The sequence below is a fragment of the Electrophorus electricus genome, chromosome 10, assembly GCF_041902795.1.
Source record: "Electrophorus electricus isolate QZ-2024a chromosome 10, ASM4190279v1, whole genome shotgun sequence".
In the NCBI taxonomy this organism is placed as follows: Eukaryota; Metazoa; Chordata; class Actinopteri; order Gymnotiformes; family Gymnotidae; genus Electrophorus; species Electrophorus electricus.
Genome location: NC_137506.1, coordinates 26,445,350 through 26,465,641, shown reverse-complemented (window position 1 = coordinate 26,465,641; position 20,292 = coordinate 26,445,350). Strand labels below are relative to the sequence as shown.

At 46.2% G+C, this 20,292-nt stretch overlaps 1 protein-coding gene across 14 annotated transcripts in view; it reads left to right on the top strand.

Moving 5' to 3' along the window:
* The window catches only part of ush2a (Usher syndrome 2A (autosomal recessive, mild)), a 180,444-nt gene that overhangs the window by 14,109 nt on the left and 146,043 nt on the right, over positions 1-20,292 (top strand). For all 14 annotated transcript variants that reach the window (XM_081721818.1, XM_081721817.1, XM_081721819.1 and 11 more), the window contains exons 4-9: positions 6,909-7,044; positions 9,829-9,892; positions 10,266-10,560; positions 11,022-11,206; positions 12,793-13,014; positions 15,403-15,496. In XM_081721818.1, the coding sequence (XP_081577944.1) occupies positions 6,909-7,044; positions 9,829-9,892; positions 10,266-10,560; positions 11,022-11,206; positions 12,793-13,014; positions 15,403-15,496 (996 nt within the window). The remainder of the gene's footprint in view (positions 1-6,908; positions 7,045-9,828; positions 9,893-10,265; positions 10,561-11,021; positions 11,207-12,792; positions 13,015-15,402; positions 15,497-20,292) is intronic.

Sequence of the window (20,292 nt, the reverse complement as noted above, 5' to 3'; positions counted from 1 at the left end):
AAATAGGAGCCTGAGGTCCAGCAGAGGAGACACTCCTCGGTGTCGGGCTGCTCTCTCTGGCTCCGGCGGTGGGTCAGTTGACCTCTACAAGCGGTTCACGCCATCCAGGATGATGGAGACTGATTGGCAGCGTCCGTGAAGGTGAGGCAAGGTGAATAGCAGGGAAAAAAAACAAAAAAAATAGGAGCCCTCCCACCTCTCCCTGGCGCTTTCCCTGTGAGTGCCCGGAGCCGAGAGGCCGCGGGCACTGTATAAATCACCCAGAAATGTTGACAGCAAATTAGTGTGTGCTGCCGCAAGTTACGAAAACTGACTTTAACAGGACACTAGAAATAGGAGTTTTGGGTTTCACTGACTAAAATGTCAATGTTAAAGGAACACCAACAAATGTTGCCAGGATTTCAAAGCTGGTAGGGATGAGGTAATGTTGTCCACATGGGATCCTGCTCTCCGGCTCTCTCGAGCTCTCTTTCAACACTGGCATTTCCTGGAAGGTGACTAGGCAAAAATTGAGGACATTACAGTAAAGTAATACAGTATCTTGTATGAACATCCAAGCAATAAAGTGTGAAGCATTGTTTAAGGTATGGGAGGTGCATTATGTGTTATGATGTCATGATGTGTTTATGTTGTGTTTCAGATAATCAGTGTCAGGGAGAATTAAATATCTACCCAGTGACAGACTTTTCCTGACAAATTTTCTCAAGAGTCTTTCTTCAGATTAAAGTCCAAGAGAATCAACAGCGTCGGGACATAAACCGGACTGGGCAGCACGGAAGTGTTGGGGTGCTCCCTGTGAAACTGGTTATGGCCATGCTGATGTGAGGAACTTCATAGCGTAGTCTCTCCAACCAGCAAGTAATCAGGGAGGGGCGCATAGTCGCCGGGGTGTGTGGCCACGTGGGTGGGGCGCAGCCAGCTGAGCAGCCATGACTGCGTCTCCTCCCGGCCTTGACGTCCACCTGCTCGGCCCAGACGTAGTGCGGGTGAAGGCTGCAGGAGTGAGTGGCGAGGCTGTGGTGGAGGGACGTGGGCAGAATGAACCTCGCAGCGCGTCGAGTGCTGTCCTCGTTCTGTGGCCGCCAGGAGACGGATGGGCCGAGCACGGCACCGCGGACCTGAGTCTGCAATCTATACGGCGTACACCAAAGTCCCAGGAGCAGTGCAGAGCACGCTGCATAAATAAGCACAGACAGCAGTAAGTCAGCACGCTGTATGTTAAACATAAACAATCCTACAGAAAAGACAATTCCTCAGACCGAGTAACACCTGCAGCCTGAGATCTAGACTGATTATTTCAACTCAAGCTTGGTGAGGTATTTGGTGTGGAAAGGCCGGTGAGATGCATTTAACAGCACACTTAGCCATTTTGGTCCTTATTTCCTTATTTTAATGTATTCCAATCTTTTTGTAAAGCTTGTTTTAAAGTGTTGTATAAATTAAGTTTATTATAAGGTTTTGATTTCTTTATATATATATATATATTTCACATCTTTTTTGTCTTTTTGCCAGAAAGTCCCGAAAGCCGTTGCCATAGGAGCAGAGCAGTCAGTCATACAGTTTCTTATAGGGCAATTTCACCTTCTTTCACATTCAGCTCCTTCTAAGTGTTTACTGGATGATTTCTAGATACCTCAGACAGTTTTCACATCAATTACTAAAATAGGTTCTTAAAGCTAATTCAAATAAAACTGCTCCCCCAATCCCCACTGAACTCCATTTAATGCTAAAATACATATTTTACACATGGTTCACATTGCATCTTGACTGACGGGGACAGAAACGCTCCTTGTAAAGACTTTGTCAAGACTCTTTTTCTTAAAAAGCATTTTGTAGCACCAAAGATTATAATTGATTTTTCTGCCTTTGCACTTCAGTGAACTACTGTCTTCCCTAAATTGCTAAACAAATAACATTCAGAGAAATATTAAAAGAAACACACCCACACTTGCCACAATCATAACAACAACAGTATACATAGAAAGTATGAGTTTGAGGTGGATTCTGCTATTGGCATGGCGCCATCAGGACAGGTTAAGCCATATTCAGGTTGTTGTGTGGTGGCACTATTGGCATAAAGCTCCGTCTCTTAATGGAAGTGACAGATGAGTGAAAACTAACTCTTTCTTTTCCATGAAAAGATCTCCATGAAAATGTTCCAGAATTAGCAAAGAGGCATTCATGTATTTGATCATCTTACGAGCTAACTAGCAACTGTAACTACAATAAATACCACAATTTTCTTTTCTTTTTTTTAATAAATCCAAAGCTGGAGTGGTCTGTTCTAAAACTACCAAAACCCCAAGAAGAGAATGAACCTTAAAGAAGTGGGAAAATGTTGGGTGTTGCCACAAAAACAGGTCTTTGTCTTATTATATGACCAATCAATGGATGTAGATAGAAGGATAATTTCATCTGATTAGAATTTTGTTTGATAGTCACTGGTTGTGACAAAACAAAAATTTTGAAACTGCAAAAATGTTTACAAAAACTGTTATTTGACATCAGGATGTGTGGAAGTGACGAGTAAGGGTGAGGTTTATTTTGTTACTGTGTTTTGCAGGGTTTGGATTTATAGTCCTGTTTTACTCAGTCTACTCCAGAACAATTCTTACATCACAGAAAAAAAAACATCCTAACAAACTAAGACAACATCCAAATATCCCATTTCAGGTGAAAGCACAAGAGGGTCCGTTTGATGCTTTTTAAAAACAGTACAGTGTAGCACACAGTAAGCATTGACCATTGCACACTGTATTCTAAAGGGTTGTCCACATGCTTCTTTAGATAGATGACTTTCCATTTTGAACCGTTTAGCTGCTAGCTGATGCCCTTAAGCTATAATGCAGCAGCCTGAGGTTTACAGATAAACAGCTAATCTGCAATGAATAAGATAGATACCTTAAACTCATCTCTACCTAAATCTGACATGAAGCTTTTGCGTACAAGTCACACAGCTTGGGAGGATCTTCTTTCTTTAAGCAGAAGTGTTGAGCACTTGAGTTCAGGCTAGCTGGTTCCCACTAGCTGCCGGTTCCTGTTTGCCATGCTAGTGTAGGATGAACTGTTCCTCTACGAGCAGTCATTACTTGGCAGAGCAGACCTATCCTTTGCATAGACATACTGTCCATCTTCTTGTGGTTCACTGTGTTAGCAGTGTTATGAGCATGACTAATATCATAATGCACAATGTAACCCATCAGTCAAACCTGTTTATATAGATTTTTCTCTCTCTCCACTTTGTTTCCTTTTGCGCTGTATACACTGGCTCCTGCCCAACAAACATGATGCACATAAGGTACATTTGGGGAAAGGGGGCTTTACCACGGAATAATTCTGATTTGGAAGTAAGCTTAATGCAGCAGTATCCGCTCCCCCAGACACGTCGGGGACCTCCCGGAACAGTGTGAGGCAGCTTCTCCAGCCGTTACTGGGACCTCTGGGGCCGCGGGGTGGAGAGTGGACACTCGCCACACACACCGCCGTGCAGGAAGCCAAAACAGCCCCTAGCAAGCTAGTTAGCAAATATGATACCTGCTTCTTTTGGTCGCAGTCTGGAAGGGAGAAAAATAGATCTCTGATATGCTTTCGGTTTAAAGCATAGCCTTCACAGAGTTATTACCTTTAATAAAAGCACTGACACTTTGCCTTATATATTTCTGCCTTCTCCAGAGCCCCCGGGACAATTTTCTTTTCTTAAATAAACTGTCACGCTAGTGTTAATATATCGTTGCCACCTTCGTCGCGGGAGAAGGAAAGGCTGATATAAAACATGTATATGTGAGATCGGTAATTGTACCTTTAGTGTACTTGAGTAGAACAAATGCTTCCCCCTCATGGCTGCGCTAATGTGATAAAGGGGAAATTGGCCGTTCGTCAGACGCCTCCTCCGCGGGGTGATTCGGTGGCATCACTACCGGCGCTGCGGCAGCCTCTTCCTCCACACGCTTATATTTCCCGTGACAGGTATCGCCGTGTTGCGGAACATGTGATACTGTAACAAATTACGAGTAAGGAAACGTTTTTGCTTCATTTAAATGATAAGGGTCCATCTCGCCAAGGCTCGAGCGTAAGCCGTAAATAAGACATCTTGGTGTGTGTGTGTGTGTGTGTGTGTGTGTGTGTGTGTGTGCGCGTGTGTGCGCGTGCGCTTGAGTCAGGGCTTGAGTCAGGCACGTATCAGCAACATGCTTTAAAAAAGCCGGGGCTTGCCTGCGCTGATACCCTCATCTGAAGGGGAATATTTCTCGGGGCCCTGACAGCTCCCGCGGTGCTGAAATGGAAAGGGCTTTATCGTGGCGCGCTTCCTCACCCCGGGTGCGGAAGGCAGTCTGGTGCCCTGTTAGGCATCTGTCGCTGCCCTGCTTTATGGGCCAGGTCAAAAGGGCAAAGCAACGTCTTTGATAGAAAGCTGCGGTTTGTGAAGTCAGATCTATTCATGTAAAAAAAAGAAAGAAAGAAAGAATTAAAAGAACAAGACCCTGGGACCTCCTGCGCCCTCTTCCACCACTTGGAATAGACCTAAGTTCCCTTTTCAAATAGAGGTGGCATGTACTTATTTATGTATTTATTTAAACAACAATGTGTCTTCAGGGACTGTGAGGGTGCACTGAAAGGTTTGAGGCCTCAACATTTCCATGCTTTAACATTCCTTTTTTTTTTTTTTCCTAACCTAGCAAATGGAGAACTTTTTTATTGACTAGATGGCATTTCTGTCCCTCTTAATGTCAGGTGATAGAGTTTCCACTCATGGCTCAAAGTGGGCTTTAGAAGGAAAGGTATGGCAACATGGCCACACTGCTGAAACCTTGGCCATTCTTCAACCCTGAGCAGGTCTTTCACCTCCACGGAGAGAAGAAAGGCTTAGAAATGGCAAAAGCCTGTTAATGGAATACTAAACCCCTGTAATAGCAAGCTAGCACTGCTAAAAGGTGGTGAGTTCCAGTTAGCATTACACAGAAGAGCCATGCTGACTATTCCATGCTGGCTTTCACTCACTGCTCATCATTGCTGATTTGGGGGTTACATGTGGAGCCCACCACGTTAGTTTATCGCTGGACATGTAACACTAAGGGGCAGACCCAGTTTGTGCTGGGGTTTTTTTTGTTTTTTGTTTGTTTTTTTGTGGCTTCTGCACTGTTTTGGTCTTTTCTCAAATTTACTGACTTTTGGCACACTGACTTTTGGCATGTAGTTTTTAGTGGATGTTTTGTTCCATGGGTTTCATCAGGTGTTGTTGGTCTGGTTGGATACCTGATGCCCAAAAAGGTCATTGTTATATAAGTGATTACATAAATCCAGTGCATTCTGGTAATTCCCTCTGCAGATCAAATATGTTTTTTCAGTTTGAAAACTGAGAGCCGCTTTCAGTGTGTCAGCACCTGCTGATTATGAAGTTGCCAAAAGCTCCAGAGAATGACTAGTTAATAATCTGCTCGAGTGCTGAAGCGAATCTTCTCACAGGCCTGACAACTCCATATTCACACACACACACACACACACACACACTTGTACTGCTTGGTGTGTTAGAGAAGCAATATTCTTGAAGCTGTGTGTTGGAATGTTGAGGAGGTTGTTTTTTATAACGAAAGCAAACAGCATTGCAGCTCTTTGGGCCGGTGTGTTCTCTCTTTATAAGAATATTACAACTTTGGGCACATAGTGATTAATACACTTGAGAGAAGAACATAGTAGTGTTAGCAGTTGACGGCTTAATTCAGGGTTGTCAAGTCTGGACCCCAGCCCTCTCGGACCAGGGTAGCACCACAGTGCTACATTAACTAACATTATATTATAATTATGAAATATCAATGCGGCACTGTGGTGTCAAACCCTGGTCTGAGAGGGCTAGAGTGTGGGTTTGTGATAGACCTGCTTAAATGCACCTCATTCAGCTCGGGGATCAATTGCGCGTGTCTGAGCAGAGCAGTCCCTAAACTTTGCTGAAATCTAGTCCTCCAGGAATGGATTTTGACACCTCTGGTTTAATGGGAAGGTACATGGTAGTGTTTCACTTTGGACAGCTTTTCTAACAAAGTATCCAGTATTTAGTGTTAAGGGCTATTGGTATCACGAAGGAAAGAGTCACGGGGGAGGGGGGCCTTACCTGTTCTGTTTTTATAGTCATTTTAATGGGCAAACCATTCAGCATGGTTGCCAGGTGCTAGAGCAAGAGTCACTTAAATAAGAGAAAAAAACGAAAGAAAACACCCAAAAGGCCCAAAGCAGGAAGGCGAGGCGAGGCCATGGCAGAGCCTTTCAAAGGCCCCTGTTTCAGCTAAGCATGGCCAAGCCCTTCAGCCTTCATCTACATCACTCTGACGCAGGCTTCAGATCTCCTGCAGCGAGTCGCCAGGCTGGTTGGAGATTTTGAGAACGGCCTCTCGGCGCTCTTCAATCAGGCATCATGAAAGAGCGGAAGAGCGGCGGCTTAAGGATCCTCCAGGCAGCCGGTTGTCTAGGGCCGCCTTCATCCTCCAGGAATAGGGTGGCGGGGGTTTGCCTCCTTATTTCCATCCACCTTTTCAACTTTTTTGAAGGAAGCTGTGACAGAACACACAAATGTGAATGTGATGGAGGGGCTCTTTATCTTAGAAAAATGCCGCACACTCACGAGGCAAAGGCAAAAAAAAAAAAAACTTTGTAGGGATTTTTTTCACCCACTTCTAGATGGCTTCATGTGAAATCCAGTAATTCAATATTCATTATTTGTGGCCAGAGCTTTTGGTAACAAAGCGTTCGCTGTGCTGTGTAATTGAAATGGTGCCGGGTGGGCGGGGGGGGATTTAATGCAGGAAAATCATCTAGAGAGGATTTACGTTATACCTCTATAACTGTACTGCATAACTGTAAATGACACTGTGCACTTGTTGGACAGTTCAGTAACAAATCTTCTCATTGGCTCCTAGGTACATCGTGTGACTGTGAGCTTGTTCCTCAATGGACATGAAGAAGACAGCACTGCCTTGGACACACAGACCCTTGTTTCCCCAGTCACTGATGACACCTCCGGCAGTGCCGCTTGGATTGGCCAGAGCTCCAATGGTACCCCTTTCCTTACTTTCGGATCCCTTCATTGTTTCCTATCGCATGATTAAGTCTCTTTTACAGTACATATTCAATGCTTAATTTTTCCAAATTAAAATAGGTTGTTTAGAAGTGTATGGTTGAGCCATATTGCTGTGTTCTCAGTGACCCCTAAGGTTCAAACTCTAGCAGTGTCTCCTTCCATTCAGAGGCCTTCATCCTTTTTTTGCCAAATAGCAACCAGTACGGCATGTTCTTGCTTGGCATTTTCTGTGGCGGCAAATGCATTATTTTTGCTATATTGGATAGACTGTACTCATTTGATCAGGAGGGATGTTACACTAGCCACTACTGCACTGGGTATGGTTAAAACTGATTTAAAAAATACATTACATTAATGCTACTTCTATTTTAAATTAATTTACACATATAGAAATTTCTTCATAGATGAATTGAAAGAGAGAAAGGGCACATTAATTTGCAAAGGTGGCACATTTTTTCATTACAGATATATCCGTAAGCCAGCAACTAATCAAATCTCAGGGTTTATGTAGGCCAAAGGTGACCACATGGCCACATGTAATCTCTTCGTAAATGAGATGAGATGGGATTTCTACAGTGCTCAAAGGGGGGGAAAAATGCATTTGAATACATATCTATGAATGGGAAGCAGTAAATAGATGTCAATTCTGTTACCTTATAAATTCCTTCTGGAAAGTTCTGCTGTGGGTATTCTCTCAGTCCCCCCAGAGATGCGTGTGTTGTTGCAACTCATTTCTTCAGATTCACCAAACTCTAGTTTTGTGATACTTTAATTGTTTTTCAGGCATCATTAGCTTGATATTGGCTAACGCTAGCTTTGGCTACAGAACTCGATGCTAGGTAAGCAGATATTTGCCATTTCATCTGAAGTGGAATTGCGTTTAATGTGGATAGCATGTACTATACAATTTAGTATCTAAGGAGTGGCTAAAAAAACACACATACACACACACACATGCCCAAATAGACTGAACATCCCTGGTGTAAAGTTTCAATGAATGTAATCCTGTTTACACACATTTCCCTTCTCTAAAACTGAAACCCAAGCCTAGGAAACCGCGTTCTTTTCATTTGGAAGTGTTATGAGGAGCTCCAAGAGGCTTCCACCACTAGTATGGAGGAACATAAAACCAGCACTTGAAAAGCCAAGCACTTCCATGAACAACTCTGAATGTTTCAATAGGTCATCGTGTTGTTTACGTCACACTGGAATGTTGAAGTGGTGTGTTATTTTGAGAATGACAGTTTTGGGTTGATCTAAATCGGAGTTTGTCTCTGGAATGAGGAATTCTAAAGGATATCTATTATACCCCTTTACCCAAGCACACAATTCCCTAGAGCCATAATTAAATGTCTATGACAGCAACATCAGACCGCGCTGCACCTTATTTTCATGAGAGTGCAGTACATATGTTATGTTACATATCTGCCTGCCTATTACAATTAAGACTACTGGGCGCACTGAAAATTTTTAAAGATGTGTGCCTACATACGTACAAGCATAGTGCAAATCTGTGTGTATGCAAATGTAAGTTATCAAACACAAGTGTAAGTAGTGTATGTTCAAGTTTAAGTTAACCTATATGTAATTAGTATATTTCGTATGTACGCACAATTAGTGTGTTTCACCGCTATAGCAACTGAACTAGCTGGCTAGGTTAGTTAGCTTCTCAGTCATGTCTTGTTGATGAACAATAAATTACAAATGTACATGATAAAGAGAGTGACAATCTTATACTGTATATGTAAATGACAGCGCCGCTCTTAGCTTTGACATAAAAAATGGCAAACCTTCAAAGGTAGTTCTCAAGCTGTGAACATAATCGGATGGGGCCGTATCATTATTAGTCAGAGACGTGTATAAGGGAGACTTTATAAGGGAAAGGTTAGTTTTAACCCATGTTTTACAGGTGTAGGCTGCCCACAAGAAACTGACTTGGTTGTCATATTTTACAGGTTGGGTTAGTGGACACTCCAGATACCCAGATCTATGTGCAAAAGCACTGAAGGAGTGATTTTTCATATGTCCCCTTTAAAGCGTTTCAGGTTTGAGTTCTGTTTTCTTTCCTTTTGTCCTCTTTCTTCTGCACATTCTCTTTTTTGTGCATTTTGAGCTCTATTGCTGTCCCACGCCCAAACCTTCATCTTGTCGTTCTTCTCTGTTCCTCTGTTTCCTTTTTGAAATACACGTCAGTGCAGTGTTCACTCTGACAGCCATCAAATGGCCTAACAAGTAGCGACTGCATTCGAGTGTAAGTGCGCTGAACTCAAGCAGCGCAGATAACGTTGGCCGTGTCTCTCAGGCCTGCTTTATCACGCCTGTGATCTCATGTTTAATTATCATCTCGCACCGCCTAGTTCACCTAGAAGAATCGCTGGCTCGGGTCCCTTTCTTAATCAGTTTTAATACCAATTTAATACCCAATAGTAATTCACTTTTTGGTCAGTGTTTCTCTGAGACAAAAACTGAAATACAGATACAATACTCTAAGAGGACCCATTTAGCTAAAGGTAAATATCTATGCAGTGTGTCAACATGAGTTGACCTTTGGAGGTGGGTGAAAAAGTTCAGGCTGTGCTATACTACCTGGCTCATGGGACGACGCTTCTGACCAGAAAAGTGCAGTAGCTTTCACCATGAAGCAGGTTTCTCCTTTGACACAAATACAGGCAGAGATAAGGTCACCCACTGGCTACCGTACACCCTCCTCCCTGCTCCTCTTCAGCCGTACCCTCCCACATTTTCTCTTCTTTCTCCAGGGTCCAGTCCATTCTTTGGGTTGATGCAGGATTTTAGATTTTATCCACAGACTTTAACCAACAGGTAAGTGTCATGATACGAGACTCCATCTAAAAAAAGAATTGTGTCTGTAAGAGACATTGCTAGTTTCCATTTAATCTGGGGTCCATTTGAATTTTTAATTTATTTTGATTTATTTACATTTTTTTGAGATGAATGCAAATATTCAACTATTTGATTATGCATTGATAGACTACTTGATTAGCTTTTAAGAATATATTTTTCCCTAAATGCACAATCAGAACTAGCGCATATGGTAAATATAATAATTATTAAGAACTCATGAATAATAATTGTTAAAAAATAAAGCAAAGGCATAACATTGTAAAATAGTACCTCCCAAATTTACACATTCCCATAAAAGTTTTCCACACTTGCATGTGTGTGCGGATCACAGAGAGATCGAGGAGGTCTACTCTGGACGCCTCCCTCGCCTCTACGCCCAGATCGAATGTCGTTGCCCACCCAGTCACCCGAGAGTGCACCCTCTAGTGGAGAGGTACTGCATCCCCAATGGGGCCAGTGACACCACCGACGACCGCGTGCTCCGCCTGAACCTAGACGCCCATCCGTTGCACTACATCAACGACGGCGACATGGGCACCGCCTGGGTCTCATCCGTCCTTTCCACCCAAGAGGAACTGGACCAGGGAGTCACCGTCACCATTGACCTGCAGAACGGAGAGTATCAGGTGTGGCATATGCCCTTGCCTGGCACTGGTGAGCACAGGACAGAGTACCTCCTCTAGGAGAATGTTGTGGTGGATCTTTGGTGTGTGTGTGTGTGTGTGTGTGTGCGCGCATGTGTGCGTGTGCGTGTCTGAGCTCCCCAGTTTTCCACACAGCTAAGCTGGGTGGAGGAAGGGGTCCAGCCGAAAGGCAGCAGTGGATTTAGGCAGCTCTGTGGTAGAGTCTCCTCTCAGTGATAAAACACATCATCCCTCAGCCTTTGAAGTATCCACTTAGACCAGTTCCTCCACAAAAAAGGCCCAGAGAGATTGAGAGGGAGGGAGGGACTTCAAGCTGCTCTTCACAGTGTTGCTGTGCTCAAGCGTGGACTGTGGCAGTGTAGATAATAGATAATCCATTGCTGTTTAGTGTTTCATGCATATTCTTCCCCCATCCAGCAATTTTGCACACTCCTTGTGCGCAGGTTTTCTATGTGATCCTGCAGTTGCGCAGTGCGCCAGCCGAGGCCGTGCAGATTCAGAGGAAGAGCAGCCGCACGGCGGAGTGGAGCGACTGGCAGTACCTGGCCAGTGACTGCAGCATCCTTGGCATGGTCAGCAACGGGCCTCTGGATAGGCCGGACTCTGTCAACTGTCTCCGCTTTCCCAGGTACCGTGAGTTCCCGCTCCCACTCGCACGCACGAAACGCTGGAAGGCCCCCACCTGGCCCCCCAACCCCCAACACAGACGCCGGGTCGATAAGAGTGCTTCAGCAAGCGGCTGGTGCCAGCCAAGCCTTGACGAAGCGGGCCAAGCTGCGGGGCTGCGCTCGATGGAGCAGGGGAGGGCGTGCTGGCGGTACAGTGGCGAGCTTTGGGGAGAGAGAGAGCGAGGGAGGGAGGGGGGGGAGAGAGAGAGAGAGAGGGAGGGAGAGGGAGAGGGAGAGGGGGAGGGAGAGGGAGAGAGGGAGGGAGAGGGAGAGGGGGAGAGGGAGAGAGGGAGGGAGAGGGAGAGAGGGAGGGAGGGAGAGAGAGAGGGAGGGAGAGAGGGAGAGGGAGAGAGAGAGAGAGTGAGTGCAAATCTGCTGCTCCTGGCTCCTCTCCAGCCAGGGCACTTCAGAGCTCTGCCGGCTGAGTCGAGAGACTAAGAGTTACTTAGCTCCGCTTTGAAACCCACACACGCGTACGCATATACTCGGTGCCACAAATCTGTGTCTAAGACTAGAATGCTGTGTCACAAGGTGACTTATTCCAACAGTATCTGTTTCCTAATGTCAGGGAAGACGTGTTGGAAAGAAAAAAAAAAAAAAAAGATGAAGCCCCAGTGTGGCGTGCAGCCACAGTGCTTGCCGCTCGGATGTGGGTCGTATTTATTTTGAAGGGTGATGAATGGGGGCGTTTATGCGAGAGCTTATTTGGAGTGCTGCTGCGTGGGCCAGATGTTGTAACACTTTAGATGTCTGAATTTTTCCACCCTGGAGCAGACTGCTACCTAGCATGGCACTAGGGCCTGTTCTATATCGCTCTGACATGTAATGTCACGCAGGAGAAAGGGAAGGATGGAGAGAGAGAGAGAGAGAGAGAGAGAGAGAGAGAGAGAGAGAGAGAGAGAGAGAGAGAGAGAGAGAGAGAGAGAGAGAGAGAGAGAGAGAGAGAGAGAGAGAGAGAGAGAGAGAGAGAGAGAGAGAGAGAGAGAGAGAGAGAGACCGCAGCTGAAGAAGCTACAGCTTCTGCTATAATTTTTGTACCTGTTTTCTGTAGTATTTTTTATAGTGTTAAAATGTTGCTGATCTTTGGCAGAGGAGCAGAGAGAGTGTGTGTTTGTGTGTGTGTTTGTCTGTGTGTGTGTGTGTGTGAGTGTGAGTGGGTGTGTGAGAAAGAGAGTGAGAGATCAGAGATGGAGAGGGGCGTGAGTGTGTGTGTGGGTGTGTGTGGGTGTGTGTGTGAGTGTGAGTGGGTGTGTGAGAAAGAGAGTGAGAGATCAGAGATGGAGAGGGGCGTGTGTGTGAGTGTGTGTCCCATGTTTGTACAGATTTGCTGTTGAAATGACTGGAGTTAAGCAGTAAACAGCATAGCAACCTCTCCAGGTTAAAGATATGAGCATTAATAATAGTATGTTTGAGTACATCCATGCACGTCATCAGAGGACATCCTTTGATGCTAACAGGCAAGTTGAGTGTGAAGTCATTTTGGAAAGGGAGTGTCTAGAAGACTGAATAAAGATTTAACAGCTTTCTCTGTCACTCCTTTCCTCAGTAATGTCCCTTACTCCCGAGGGAACGTCACCTTCAGCGTGCTGACGCCGGAGCCCAACCTGCGGCCGGGCTACAACGACTTCTACAACAGCGCCGCCCTGCAGGACTTTGTGAGAGCCACACACGTGCGCATCCACCTGCGGGGCCAGTACCACACGCGGAACGCCACCGTGCCCCTCGGTCACCGCTACTACGCCGTGGACGAGATCACCATCAGCGGCAGGTCCGACGCTCCCTCCCACGGCCTCCCTGTACTCCTCCTGGACCCGCGTCGTGAGCTGCAGAGCGCGGTTCCGTTTTTACATGTCTGAAAAAGCACGCAGACGTACCTGTGCCGCCTTAACCGGCCGTCGCCAGATAGCGTATCAGTAGGTGTTGGATAAGCATTTGCATCCTTTCACATTTCTCCTTTTTAGAAGTTGAAAATAGGCTCTGAAAACCAGCAGAACTAATTCTATTAACGAAGTACTGTGAGCAATGCCGGGCTGACACAGCGGCTGTTGATAACGAATGTGTAATTGTCCAGGGAACATGTCTGCAGCGGGTCCTCGAGCAGAGAGTAACTTAACTTGCTTGTAATGTGTTCTCTTGTTGGTGAAGAGGCTAATCCGATTGTGAGACCTTCTCCTTCTGTTTCTGGTTTTGCCACTGTAAGCGCAGGAACATGGTGTAGTCACTGCTCTTCTGTTGTGACGCCTATGGTAATGATATCATTATGCAGGCAGGATACTTCTGACTTGGAGTGTGTGTGTGTGTGTGTGTGTGTGTTTGTGTCTGTCTGTGTGTGGAGGCAGCTTTAATTAAGAGCTAGTTAAAGTGTCATGGGAGAAATTGAGATTTAGAGACTGTGAAATCTCATCTTCCTTTGACATTCAGAGGTGCTTCCTCTCACCTCTCGCTCTCTCCGTCTCTCATCCTCTTCTTCTGTTTCTCTCTCATTCATTTCCTCTCCTTTATCCCTCGTTTCCCGCCTTTGCTCTCTGCCTCGTCTGAGGCATCATGGAAGCCTTGGTGAGACAAAGGCTGGGGGAGAGGGAGAGTAAACAGTGGTGGATTCCCCCTCTGGGAGACTGACAGTTCAAACTGGGAGGAGGCTGGGCGTGTGCGGCTGTGTGTTGGCCCACTAAAATGTGTGTAAATTCTGCCTTTGAGGTATTCTGACAGGGTGTCAAGCTGCGTCTGCGAGCATTAGTGTCAGCTTTGTACTCACACAGTAATAACCTCAAGCCATAATGACAGACCTCTCTCTCCCTCTCTCTCTCTCTCTCCCTCTCTCCCTCCCTCTCTCTCCCTCTCCCCCACTCTCTCTCGCTCCCTCTCTCTCTCTCTCTCTCTCTCTCCCTCTCCCCCACTGTCTCCCTCTCTCTCCTTCTCTCTCTCTCCCCCACTCTCTTCCACTCTCCCCCACTCTCCTTCTCTCTCTCTCCCTCTCCCCCACTCTCCCTCTCTCTCTCCCTCTCTCTCTCTCTCTCCCTCTCTCCCTCCCTCTCTCTCCCTCTCCCCCACTCTCTCTCGCTCCCTCTCTCTCTCTCTCTCTCTCCCTCTCCCCCACTGTCTCCCTCTCTCTCCTTCTCTCTCTCTCCCCCACTCTCTTCCACTCTCCCCCACTCTCCTTCTCTCTCTCTCCCTCTCCCCCACTCTCCCTCTCTCTCTCCCTCTCCCCCACTCTCTCTCGCTCCCTCTCTCTCTCTCTCCCTCTCCCCCACTGTCTCCCTCTCTCCCTCTCTCTCTCTCCCTCTGCCTCACTCTCTCCCTCTCTCTCTCCTTCTCCCCCACTCCCTCTCTCTCTCCCTCTCCCCCACTCTCTCCCACTCTCCCCCTCTCTCCCTCTCTCTCATTTTCTCCAGCTATCTCTCCTACTCTCTCTCTTTTCCTCTCTGTCTTGTTTTGTCTCCCCCTCTCTCTCTTTCTCTCTCTCTCTCTCTACCCGCGCTCCACTCTCTCTGCCATCTGCCCTCGGCTTTTGCTTGTCTGTTACGTTTGTTGACCTGACGGAGGCGAAGGGTGGTGCTGGGTGGAGCTGCTGATGAATATGGCCCTTTGAGGATGAATAATTAAAGGAACGACCGGCGGTTGCCTGCTCCGACTGATGGAGACCTGTCAGCTCCTCTGTTCGACATTACAGCACACCGCTGATATTTCCACTGGCATTTATAAATGTTGAATGGGGAAGCCCCATTACCCATGCATAGAGAGAAATAATGGAGAAAGAAGAAGACCAAAAGTCAGACAGAAAGATGTAGAAAATGAGAAAGGGAGGCCGAGAAGAGCAGGCGTGTGGATGGGAAGACAGGGGCAGAACCGTTACAAAACCACCAATAGAGTTCGATAAGACCTGTTACTTCAGCCATACCCACTTAAAGGTGCAGTCTGTTTGGGTTCAGAAGAACACACATGCACAGAGACTTGCTTGTCCCGTCACACGTCCAGCTACTGGCTGCGACGGCTCGCTGATCTCCGAGCGCCACGGCAGCCGAACAGAACTTTCCCGAACAGCACTAACCGGAAGAGCACTCTCCAACAGCGCTCTCCTGCTCTCCCGCTCGCGCGGAGTGCCCACCGCACATCGAGGACGCCACCGGCCCTGACCAGCCTGGTTTCCCCTCCACAGGTGCGACTGCCATGGCCACGCGGACGCCTGCGACACCAGCGTGAGCCCGTACCGCTGCGCCTGCCTGCTGGAGAGTCACACGCAAGGAGCACACGTGAGTCCCGAAGGGGAGGAGGCTCCCTCACCCCCACCCCCCTTGCCGCTCTTTTCATTAACCACACCCCATTAATGACGTGAAAGAGTTGTGTTTAATGAACGTCACCCTCAGAAACAGGCCTTGCCGGCATAATGGGAGAAGGGGAGAGCGCGAGAGAGCCATTTTCCCGTAAGAAAGGGAGAGAGGGAGGTAGAGGTTGGAAGGAGAGATGGAAGTGGTTTTGCGGGCAGCAGAGCTGTAATCACGCCGTCCCATCAGCCTCTGGGTGTCTTGCTGATGAAGCCAGCAGAGGTAATTATATCTCTAGGAAAAGCTCTGATGACTCAAGGCCTCTCACTGCTCACACTTTCAGTAGTGCCACACACACCCAGAAATCCAGAGATGTTTTATAAGAATAAGGAGAAGTGGGCACTGGAAGCATTCTTTCTGGATAAGGTATTGCCGAAATCTGCTCCTCACTCTCCCACACTGTCTGCACTCAGTCATGTAAACCCAGCAGTTCCACAAACCAGCCTTTAGAATGTCTTGCACTGTTAGTGCATTCAGGTGTCCAGCTGTATTTCAAACAATTGTATTCAATTAAATTAGAATTAAAACTTGACAGTAACACCGAAACCCTGTTTGCAGTAACACTGAAACCCATTTGGCCCAATTAGAGCTTTTCTACTCGTATGTTTCACGGCTGCGTTCCACGTCTCATTTCCAAAGAAGGCTTACATTCACATTTCGGTGTGAAATGCTAATAATCAAAGCTGGAACTTTCAGAACCATTTCCATAACCGTGACGCAGAGGCCCAGTGTGGACAGGCTTCGCATTACGCAGCGATTGTTTACCTTCTGCTATTCATGCTTGAGCTTTTACAAATGGCTCCTTCGACTCTTGGGATAGCCCCGCTCCTAAACTCCACGGGGAGTGGGTGTGCTTGCTGCCTTATCTGCTTGTGCTTGCCAACACGCAGTCACTGAGGCTCGTATTAAACTTTCAAGCCTGATGTTTGGTGATTTGAATTATTCACGAGGGGCCATGCATAATTCACGGACGGTCGCGTCGTTCTCTCGGAGCCACTGTTGTGCTCGTGGAAACAAACCAGGGGCACATCGAACACAAGTGCTGGAATGTGTGTGCGCGTGCATGTGTGCGCTGGGTGGAAGTGCTAAACATAAGTCGTCTCCTGGCCCTAAATGCCCCCAAACCTGAACAGCTGGCTTTGAGGAGGGATTGGGGTCTACCCCGCAGCTATCTGCTGCCCACTGGTGTGTGTGTGTGTGTGTGTGTGTGTGTGTGTGTGTGTGTGTGTGTGTGTGTGTCTGTGTGTGAGAGAGCATACTCTGAACCCAGGCGCACACCATTCTAGCAGGCGTGTGCAGGTTAGGGATGAGAGTGGTGCTAGTGTCTGTTTATGGTGTGAGCATACTTGGTTCATGTCTGGCAGGAATAAGGAACTCTGGATATGTTCTGCCCTTTAGGATATGGAGTGATTGTCTCGTGGTATGACAATACAACAGAATTGGCAGCACTGTGTTAAAATGAAATTAAGTATCAACTTGTATGTTAAACCTGGATTGGAATAGGTTTTGTGCTGAATATCTGCTAGCTCTTTGAGGCTTCCTCATGGGGTGTGTATGCACTAATTTAATTTCAGAGTGGACTTTATCTCTATAGATGCAGTTTGCTTTTAAGATCCTCCTGTCTTGTGCAAAAATGCACAAAAAATGCACCTTAAATATATATTATGTCTCATTGACTCATTGGACATTGAGTTTGCATTTTCTTGTGTGCATGAAGTATTTTAATATGATGTTTAGAAAATCATCTTGAAATAATTTTTACTTTCAAGGTGGTCAGTCAGTATTTCTTGAATCAGATTGTTGGATTAAAAGTTCATAAATGCATTCATTCTCTAAAACATCATAATTGTTTCTAAAGCTGTAGACACTTTTAGATGAGTTTCACAAATTATACAATTGATTAGTTAAGAATTAAGTATCATTATATTTACATATTTGTACCAATGTGGTAAGGTGCTAGAAAATTGTGAGATGTGTTGTGAAATTGTGAGATGAACCATCATACCTCGGCATTGCACCTTGGTATTGCAGAGATGTGCGTGTGTGCGCGTGCGTGCGTGTGTGTGTGCGTGCGTGCGCGCGCGTGTGTCTGCGTGTGTGTGTGTGTGCGCGTGTGCGCGTGTGTGCGCGCGCGTGTGCGCGTGCGTGCGTGTGTGTGTGCGCGCGTGTGCGCGTGTGTCTGCGTGTATGCGTGCGTGCGTGCGTGCGTGCGTGTGTGTGTGTGTGTGTGTGTGTGTGTGTGTGTGTGCGCGCGCGCGCGTGCGTGCGTGCGTGTGCATGTATACTCTGCTCTCACACCTTTGTTAATTAACCACATGCTGGTAAAGATTCCTGCTGCTGAAATTCTTTTGTTGTCGCTGGTATCCATTACGGAGGGCTTTAATAATGTGCTGCATGACAATTTGTTTGATCTCTCAGAACACTACAGCAGTTTGCAGGCGTGATGCTGTAGTTCATTTGAAAACGTGACACGAGGTAGCAATGCATTCATTTCTGACATCTGACATCTCTTCTTAGGAAAGCATGAGAGGTGTACAGGGATTGTGTTCCTGTGGAGAGCAACTTAACAGGCAAATTGAAAGACCAGCTTTTATTACTTTGTGTAAATATGGGCCATCTACCTCCCTAGCAGTTCTGATCAGTGCAGAGGTCATTTACTCACAACCATTTATATATGTCTTAGTTTCCCCAATTTAAATTTGCTCCCTTCACATCCCATCAGTCGTTATTCAGATCTCTGTTCTCACATTCTGGGCCCTGTTATTGGTCAGAGTTAAAACATCCATCCATCCATCCATCTAGTACTGCTGATGAAATGCTTATGCAACAATTGTTATCTTATTGCAAAAACATCTCTGTTAAACCTTTTTGAGTGTTTTCACAGCGTCGTGCACTGGGAGGTGATACTGACTGAAGTCACCTTTGTGTAGTGCTCTCCTTTCACCTTTCCAAATCTAGCTGTTCCAGTTATATGAACACCACATCTATTTCTATACAGCAGCTAGGATTGAGTTCTTAAAAAAATATATAATAATAATAATAATATTTCGGGTTTTTTTTATCATCAGTACATTTTTTAAGTATATGGAAGTATGAAAAACATGTAATTTAAGCCCTATATATAAAGCATTTTATATTAAATTTAGTGTTGGGCATAATTTCACTGTCAGACAGTCCATACATACTGCTCTGTTAAAACACTGCATGCCTCGGAGAGTTAGAGTTCTAGCACCTTAGCTGATACTTCCACTTTAGGAAGTGTTCGTTTATGTCACAGATTTCTAACCCTACAAAATGGAGCGTCCGCACATATGCTTGGCACATCTGCTTCCGGCTGTAGTAAACAGAATGCCCGTCTGTCTTTGTAATGTACAGCCATAGATCAAGTGGATATAAGTGATGAATATTTAACTTCTCTGCTCCGAGGAATGCTGCGTGGAAAGAGTGAAGTCAGATCCGGTCCACACGGTTCGGTTGCTGACATTAAAGCCACGGCCGTCGGTCGGCGTGTGCCAGAGCGATCACGCCGTGAGGAGTCGCGGGCCGAACACTCGCTGCAGGACCAAGAGTCTGCCTGTACCGGAGTGAGCGTTCCGGTCTTTTCTCCCCTTCGCATTTGTCTGAGGCTGGCTGGAATGTCAGGGTCTCGGTAGGCCGGCTCCTGGCCTGCCCTGCTCCACCCCGCCCCCGCGTCCCGTCTGTGGCCTTATTCAAAGCGGCAGTGGCGAGGATGGCACGGCGGCCAAGCGCTACGGCGGCGTGGTGAGAGCCGGGCTAAAGGCCAGCCGCGCCATCCCCCGACCGCCGCAGACACGCGCGGACCTTTTCCTGGGGAAGCGTGAAATTATCCGTGGCGTTCACATGGGCCGGTGAGAAGGATGAGAACGCGCTGCTCTGTACCTGGTGGGGGGTTTCCTATCTCTTTTTTTTTTTTTAGCTGAATTTTTAAGTATTTGGAAGCACTAAATAGTGATCTGGAGTCAGATAACTGCTAATTACCACTAGAGTAAAAACAAAGTGATTCTGTATTTTTAAATACAGATACTCTTAAAAATATATTTAGTCTTTTTTTTAAGATACTTTATATGAATTACTCCTCGAATCGCTGTAATGATTCAGTTTAAACTTAAGACAGGCATCAGTGACAAAACAAGTTATCAAAACCGACCAGTTCCCTTGATATGCCCCCTGCAGGTAGCCTTCATGGCAAACCACCTTATTAAACTATTCTTGTCTCATTGCTGCAAATGCTGCATAATGCCTTGGCTTTTTTCAAACTAGGCTCAACTGTCACACTTTTCAGATAATTCACATGTTGAAATATAAGTAAATATTCTAAACCTCAAGTTTCAGTATGACAGCTGCAAGACATGTTAACCCACTGAAGTCTCAACACTCCATCTGTAGCCATTAGGTTCGTCCATGTTAAGAGTTCATCTGTAGAATTGGTTGATAAGTTGCCCAGCATCCCAAGTAATGATGAGGTGATGAAGTTGTTTGCTCAGAAGGATGGTGCTTCTTTGATCTGCTCCTTGTAATTCAGTAGATCCCGGTTTATTTTGCTCGCCAATTGTCCCAGTGAGCTCAGCAGGGCCTTGACAGATCATGGGCAGAATATATCTGGACATAGAGCACTTGATCTCGGCCTCCGAGCCGATGGCCAGCGTGAATTCCCAGTCTGTTCCAGGCTTTTGCTTTACAGTGCTCGCGGGTAGCCATGGTTG